At 38.7% G+C, this 8430-nt stretch overlaps 1 protein-coding gene across 1 annotated transcript; it reads left to right on the top strand.

Moving 5' to 3' along the window:
- The first annotated feature begins 5518 nt into the window (after positions 1 to 5518).
- On the top strand, positions 5519 to 7104 carry LOC150079081 (periodic tryptophan protein 1 homolog). Its single transcript, XM_090382416.1, has one exon. The coding sequence runs from the start codon at positions 5611 to 5613 to the stop codon at positions 6976 to 6978; it is 1368 nt and encodes a 455-aa protein (XP_090238542.1). The 5' UTR covers positions 5519 to 5610; the 3' UTR covers positions 6979 to 7104.
- Positions 7105 to 8430: the final 1326 nt, after the last annotated feature.

Here is an 8430-nt window from a genome sequence, read left to right as displayed (position 1 = left end):
CCGGTTAATGAGAGTCATCTACCACCTAGTATTGCCTGGTAACACAGAGGGTTGCCATTCCTCCATGTGGTGTGGGCACCACACCTTGATCCCTAATTACATTGGTTCACACCTGGGCGGTCATCCACAGTGTGCTTGTGCGTGGGGGTAATACTCAGGATTACTAACAGTCCCACCATCGTGAAGATGCAAGCAGAGGATTTGGCTGTCACAGACCATCCGGACTTTGCTGAAATGGGGTCCACTTGACTTGAGTGTCACCCGAATATCAGTTCCATCAGTGTTTTAGACTCCCAGGTAGCAAGTACAGCTTGTATGGAATATCTGAGACAACCTCAAGGACCATGAATATTAAAATGTTCCTGAATTAAAACATGATGAATTAAATCTAATTTTTTGTTTTTAAAGAAATTCAAAAGTGTTTTTCTATAAATTTAATGTTGAAGTTATTACACAGTATTTATTCCAGCACTGATTCAAGCGCTTGTGGTATGAACTTTAATGACATTATTAGTGATTTTTCTAACAGAAAAAGCCTAAGAATGAATTTATTTTAAAAATCTGTATTTAAAAATTAGTTTATAGAAGAATTTCATTTTTGGAATGAAATTATTATTATTATTTTTTTTTTAGCCAAATGGTGCAAGGAAGCCTGCACCAGCCAAAAAAAAATTCCCGAATTACACTCAGAGAGAGAGAGAGAGAAGTAGAAAGGAATCACCAAGAAAGAGAAGAATGATGGGCTAAGGTAAAGTTAGCCTGCACGAGAAGCATGCAAAAGTTCGACGAGATTTACCGGTAAAAGTACTTTGCCGTAACGGCATTTACATTGTTGCCCACCCGGTAAACAGACGGTGGGTGTTATCAGTCTGGAGTAGAAGTTGAATCCCACGGGAGCTTGAAACCCTCCCAAAGTGGAAAGGAGGTTACCTGAACTTTTTTTCTTTAGAATCACTAATTGAATCACGAACAGAGTCATATTGGAAGTTCTGGCGTCTTAAAAAAATGTTCGTAACGTAGTTTCACCAGTAAACTTTTTTGAAGTTTGCCATGCTTTTTGTGTGGGCTTCCTTTCCCCCCCCCCTTTTTTTTGTTTTCTTAATAAACAATTTATCCACTAGTGATTCTAAACAAAAAAGGTCAGGTTACCCCCTCCACTTCGGGAGGGTTTCAATTTCCCACTGAATTCAATTTCTGCTCCTGACCGATAACACCCATCGTCTGTTTACCGAGCGAGAAACAATACAAATGCCGTTACGGCAAAGTACTTTTACCGGTAAATTTCATCAAACTTTTGCATGCTTCTCGTACAGGCTTTCTTTACCTTCACCGAATGATGATATCCAGCTTAGGAATCATTGAATTCTATTTGGACTTTGAATCCCCATCGTTTTTTTAGGCCCTGGATTTCATGAGTCCTATGCATAGTACCTAATGTGTCTGATGGAATAGGTGGCTGTGGTTGTCATGCCCATGGAGTCTATGGTGATATGTGCATTACGTTATCATTTTGACAAGTATGTCCTAAATGGATTGCGATATGAATTTGTAAAGAGAAAATCTTGTTTTACCAATGTGATAAGCTACCCCATCTTGACTGGTCTCAAAATTCGCTTGGCCTCAGTCCAATTTACCCAACTCTTATGGAAAGCCTTGCAGGCAGCAGATCCTTACGGATCTCTTCAGACATGTAGTGCAGTTAATGCCTAGGCGAATTGCTTCAATTATTCGTGTGAACGGTGCCCCAACACGGTACAGTAAACTGTGGAAATAACGGCACCACAAGGAACGGAACATTCGAGCTAACGACACATTGAGATCGGATGTTTACATACAGCACAGTTGTCTTGTAGTGCAGAAAAAAAGAAAACGCCAAATCATGTGATTACTGTATTTATTATTAGCCATATGGTGCAAGGAAGCCCGAGGCTTATTCATTACTCTCAGAGAGAAAGAAAACACGAATCAGAAATTTCTGATTCGTGTTTTGATGATGACATCCAGCTCAGTACACTGGATGTGCCAAGCCCATACTCACCAGTTGTGAGCCCTTGGGATTAAATTTTTGTTTACGTTCGCCATTTTGAATGTTATTTGTGTGCTGATATCACAGACTGTACCGCTGTTTGCATTTATTTTAAATTAAAAAACCCTCGCTATGGCTCCTAAAGTTAATAAACTTAATATAGAGAAGAAAAGAAGAACAACGTTAAAGCTTAGTAACAAACTTAATATAATCCAAACTATTACATTAGGGTCACCCGGAAAGTTAATTCATATACTCATGTGTATTGTGTTTGTAAATTGCGTGTGGTCTCTGGTCAAATTGCCTTTTGCTGGATGACAACCCCAGTTTCTGGGGGAAGGACCTTGCTAACTGCGTCTGACACTGACTATCTCATCCACGGAGTGAAAATTGACCATAAAAGTTCCTCGCGTCATCGACGGGATTCGAACCCGGGCCTTTTTCACTTGGTGTGGGGAGGACGGTGACGATACAACTGTGCTACCCGCTAAGACTAAACTTGACATAATAAAGAAATAACGGGGCCTAAGTAGGTGTGCATTAATGGCAGAATATAACATTGGATCATCAACATGTTTATTTTTTTTTATACTTGAATATCATAATTCTTCTCTTTCTTGGTGATTTCCTTATGCTGCTCTCTCTCAGGGTTACTCAATTTTTTTTTTTTTTTGCCGTGGTGCAGCATACGCCTCAGGCTTCTTGGCACCATATGGCTAATAATAATAATAATAAAAAGAAGCTAGAAAGATGGGCAAAGAAAACACTCCATAGCAGACACTAAAATAATCAAGATAACATGGCTTCCAATGCATGGAGATGTGCAAATGTGATCCCAATTCACAAAGGAGGATCAAAGGGCGATAAAAGTAATTATAGACCTGTGAGTTTAACTTCTGTTCCAGGAAAATTAATGGGGGCACTGGTTAAAGAAGCACTGCAGGATCATCTAGACAAGACTTCAGTTATAGCTCAGACACAGAATGGTTTTGTTAAGGGGAAGTCTTGCCTGACCAATTTGATTGGATACTATGATGCAGTCACAAAAGAACTGGATGCAGGGAATAACTTTGATATTATAATGGCCTCCGTAGCCGAGTGGGCAGGAGCGGGAGTGCAGTAGCACACGCTCTTTGAGTAGACCGGGATTCAAGCCCCTGACTGCTGAATACGGTCGATCTGTCAACCCGCACTGGACCAGCGTGGCAGATTATGGTCCATTTCCCTCAGCATGAATTGTTGAGGAGGCTTCCACCCTGCAGTGGGTTGATAATGGCTGCACCTTATTTACTTATTATATACTTGGACCTTAGAAAGGCTTTTGATACTGTTGCACATGGAAGACTGCTGCACAAATTGGAGCAGTGTGGCATTGGAGGCAAATTGCTGCTATGGATAAAGGGGTGGTTGAGGGGGAGAAGACAGAGAGTGGTAATCAATGGACACTACTCATCGTGGACTAATGTTATTAGTGGAGTCCCTCAGGGTTCAGTGTTGGGTCCATTATTGTTTTCTGTATTTATAAATAATATTTATGATGGTATATCAAGCTTAATGTTCAAGTTTGCAGACGATACGAAGGTTGGCAGGGTTGTTAAGGACACTACTGACGCTATACTGCTGCAACAGGATCTGGAAAGGTTGAGCAGATGGGCTGAGAGGTGGCAAATGAAGTTTAACATTGACAAATGTAAAGTACTACATAAGGGAAACAGCAACCCCAGAGCAACGTATCAACTCTGTGGTACTACACTGACAGTGGTATAGAATGAAAAGGACCTGGGGGTAATTGGGCAGGCAGATATGAAGTTCTCTGAGCAGTGCAGACGGGATGCAAGAGTAGCTCATGGTGTCTTATCAATGATATACAGGAATCTTTCTAGCAGGGATAAGGAGGTGATTTTTCCTTGTATAAGGCAATGGTCAGGCCACACCTTGAGTACTGTATACAGGTCCGGAGGCCTCATTTCAAGAAGGATGTAGAGCTGCTGGAACGAGTACAGAGAAGGGCAACAAGATTAGTGAATGGAACAAAGGGTTGCTCTTACGAAAAAAGGCTTAAATTTTGCAAATTACAGTGTCTGGAGACTAGGCACCGGCGAGGTGATCTGATAGAGGTGAATAAAGCCTTGAATGGTTTGAGCATGCTCAATGCTGATGGGATTCTGCCTCTTGCTCAGAATAATCACCTGAGAGGGCATAAATTCAAATTGAGGAAAGTCAGATGTAGGATAGATGTGCGGAAATTTGCCTTTAGCCAGCGGGTAGTTGGTTGGTGGAACAGACTTCCATCCCTTGTTGTGGAAGTTGATAGCCTAAATAAATTTAAGGCTCAGCTGGACAGCTATTTCGAACGAACGGGGGGGGGGGTGAAGTGGAAGTTTTTTATTTTTTGGCTGATGCTGCATAAGGTTGCTTTCTTGCATCATATACCTCTACTAATACTAATGCATGCCTCACAAGCGGGACGCTCTTCAGTTAATCAACACCAGAAACTATAGAAATACATCACAAAGGAGCCCTGAATGTCAGATGACACATGTCGACGAAGCCACCTGACCTCAGAAACGATCGAACACATCACAGGGGGACGCCAAGTGATCGCTCAGACTGAGTACGCTCGTAGACACGATTACGTAGCCAGGATAATACATCAGAATCTAGCGAGGAAATACCAGTTGACAAAAGGAAGTATACCATACGACAAGTATGAACCGTAGGCAGTACTAGAGACCGCAACCCACAAGCTGTACTGGGACCGCGCCATAATAACGGTTAAGACCATCCCGCACAACAGACCGGACATAACCCATGTGGACAAGATGGAAAAGGCTACCTACCTGATTGACATAGCGGTACCCAACATTAGCAATGTCCAGAAAACTCATGAGTAAAAAATTAGGAAATACACGAACCTGAGAAATGAGGTCAAGGAGATGTGGCATATGCAAGAAGTAACGACCATCCCGATCATCGTGTCGACCACTGGTATGGTGCCAAAGACCCTACATAGCAGCATAGCAGCAATAAGTCTCCCAGAGAACACCTGCAAGTAACTCCAGAAAGTTGCAATCCTGAACACCTGTGGGACAGTCAGAGAGTTCCTCGACCAACAGTAACACAGACATTACAACCACCCTGTATACTTGGTAGCAGTACCCACCACGGAGTGGAATTCCCCAATCAGGGAGAAATAATATAAGAGCAATAATAATAATAATAATAATAATAATATGTGATGTTGGCGTTTGAGGAAACGGTAACGTCGTTTCTCTTCATTTATAGCCATGTGTTTAATGTTTTTTTAACAACTTGAAAAGCCATGGAATATTGAATGTATAATGAACGCAATTGTTTTAAGAATGGCTCATTTAATTTCATTCTGTTAAATTATATCACAATATAATACTCTACATGTGATTTTTATTTTTTAGCTCGAGTACTGTTTTTACGCCTAGCGGTGAATTTTGAAACGACGAAGGCACGTGGTAATAGCGAAAGAAAATATATCTTTGTAACTTTCAAGAAGATTGGTAATTGTTATTTGTTTTGTGTCAACGCAGTGTGATTTGGTTAATTTAATTATGAATTTTGTGCCGTGTTTAACTTGGATACGTAAAGGGGTGGCAAAGGAAACACCTGACAGAATTCAAATTACTGAAGGTGAGTTACGCGAAATAATTGAAAGTAGAAGAAATGGTAATGATAAAATGGATGATGAGAAACCCAGCCCAGAGGATGGAATACGGGAACATATGGAGAGTGATGGTGATGAGAAGGACATTATTACGAAATACGATATGGAAAATTATGATAAGGATGATTCCCATAACCTTGCAACTGGTATTGCTGATCTCACTTTGTATGCCAGTAGCAAAGACGATCCTTACATGAAAGATGCAAGCGACTCAGAAGAAGAAGATTTCATTATTAATTCCGCCGATAATTTAATTGCTGTTGGTCGTGTGGAAGATGAAGTTGGTGTTTTAGAAATATATGTATATAACGAAGAAAGAGATTATTTATATGTTCACCATGATATTATTCTTCCTTCTTTTCCACTAGCAATAGAATGGCTGAGTTATGATCCTTCTGACCACAGTTCAGGTAATTATGTGGCTGTTGGTGATATGACTTGTTTAATTAATGTGTGGGATGTAGATATAGTAAACACAATGGAACCTGCATACATATTAGGAGAGAAGAGGAAGAAGAAAAATAAAAAGGCTAATTCTAAGAGTCATACTGATGCTGTTTTAGACCTTTCATGGAATAAATCTGTTAAAAATGTGCTAGCTAGCGGGTCAGCTGATCACAGTGTGATTTTGTGGGATATTGCTGTTGGGGACTCTTTTATGACAATTAATGATCATAAGGAAAAAGTGCAAAGTTTATGCTGGCATCCATTTGAAAATCAGACTCTTTTAACAGGAGCATGTGATAACATGGTCCATTTATATGACTGCAGAGCACCACATCATGGTTATAAAATGTGGAGAGTTTCAGGCGAAGTTGAGAAAGTGTTATGGAACCACTTTGATCCTTTCTATTTTCTAGTTTCTACAGATCAGGGTTATGTATTTTATATTGATGTTAGGTTAGAACAGCCATTATTTACGCTAAAGGCACATAATGAAGCAGTTACTGGACTTTCACTTAGTGGTCAGTGTCCAGGATGTTTAATAACAGCATCTCCTGATAAAAGTATTAAAATTTGGGATATACAATCTCAGAATCCAGAATTCATTTTGGAGAGAGATTTTAAAGTTGGTTCTTTGTATGCAGTGGATTCTTGCCCTGATGTGCCATTTGTAGTAGCCATGGGTGGTGACAATCGTTCTTGTAGCTTTAAAGTTTTTGATATGAAAGAATGCAGTAGTGTGAAAACATGGTTTGGTGAACGCCAGCTTAAGCAACCTGTACTTGAGATGCAGACAGCTGGCACAATTTAAATTGAAAAATTATTATTGTTAATAAATGATTGCTATTGAAAATATAAACTTAGTATTTATTTTTATAATTTCAGTTATATTTTTAAATTTTGAGATGATTCAATTCTTTGGGACAGATTTATACAGTTGTGGGCCAGAAAGTAATATCTGTAGTTTAAAAATTTTCTACAAGAGAATTTCCAGATAGTGACTTCCAAAACAGGAATTTGAGGCTCCTTTTTTATTTTAAAAAATTACAAGGAAAATAAGATATTTTCTTAGCAATAATAAGGGAAAAAGATTGTTTTCCCCTATTATTGCCCAGAAAAGTTAACAGTATTATTAATATTAGCCATACAGTGCAAGGAAGCCTGAGGCTTATGCTGCACCAGCCAAAACAAATTCCCAAGTTACCCTGAGAGAGAAGTAGAAGGGAATCGTCAAGGAAGAGAAAAATGATATCCAGCTCAGAACCCTGGGTGTGCCAAGCCCATACTCACCAGATGAGTCCCTGGGGAGAATATTACAGCATGACCCCTAGATCAGGGTCAACATGCCACCCTCCAAATGACACCTTTTAGCACATGATGATCCCATTTAATTATCTCAAACTGGGAAATTACTGCTGTATTTAATACAGTTTTGATTTTGATTTGCACAGTCAATGACAAATTCGTAACATACTATTGTATTATATACATGAATAGTGAATCAATTGATTCTGTGAAATAGGGGTAGACGTAACTACTATATTACTGAAGAGGTTTAGCATAAGCATAAATTGTTCTGGCTTTTTATATACAGATGTTGGAGGTTAATTCATTTATAAAAGAAATTAGGTAATATAGTTTTGTTTTTTAGAGTACGTTGCTGGCACAATTTTTAAGAAAACATGGCATAATACAGAATGTCTGAAAAGTGCAACCTGGTTGGTTGGTTGATTGATTTAGAGATTTCTTAGGCAAATCGGCAAATATGGCCATAGTGTGCCAGCAACCCATAAGGAAAAAAATGCCTTTTTAAAAGTTAAAGCATTTCTAATTTTGATTTTTTTACAAGTCATATTATATTCTTAAAGTTAAACATAAAAAAAAAAGTTTTTACCTGTAGGACTAGTATTTTTGTGAAATGATTATTATATATCACCCTCTGACTTCCGGAAGCATAGAACAATATCATTACCACATTTTTTTTTTTTTTTATTATTATTATTATTATACTGAGCCACCATGATTTTTATTTCCTGAAATTGTAAAAGCTTAGCTTAGAATGGTGCTTTCCTTAACTTTTAAGTATATACATTTTTTTTTTTTTTTTTTTTTTTTGTGGGTCCAGACTTTGGGGACATCTCAAAGCATTCTGAATGCTTCTTAGGAAGCAGTAAAAATTTTTCAGTAAGTAAAGAATGGTATAAACTCAATTTCTTATGCCAACTTTTTATTAAGCAGTAAATTAGTAAACAAAACTGAAACC

Source organism: Mastigoproctus giganteus, chromosome 10 (genome assembly GCF_048544385.1).
Source record: "Mastigoproctus giganteus isolate SK-2022 chromosome 10, ASM4854438v1, whole genome shotgun sequence".
Lineage (NCBI taxonomy): Eukaryota > Metazoa > Arthropoda > Arachnida > Uropygi > Thelyphonidae > Mastigoproctus > Mastigoproctus giganteus.
This window is presented reverse-complemented; position numbering and strand designations above follow the sequence as displayed.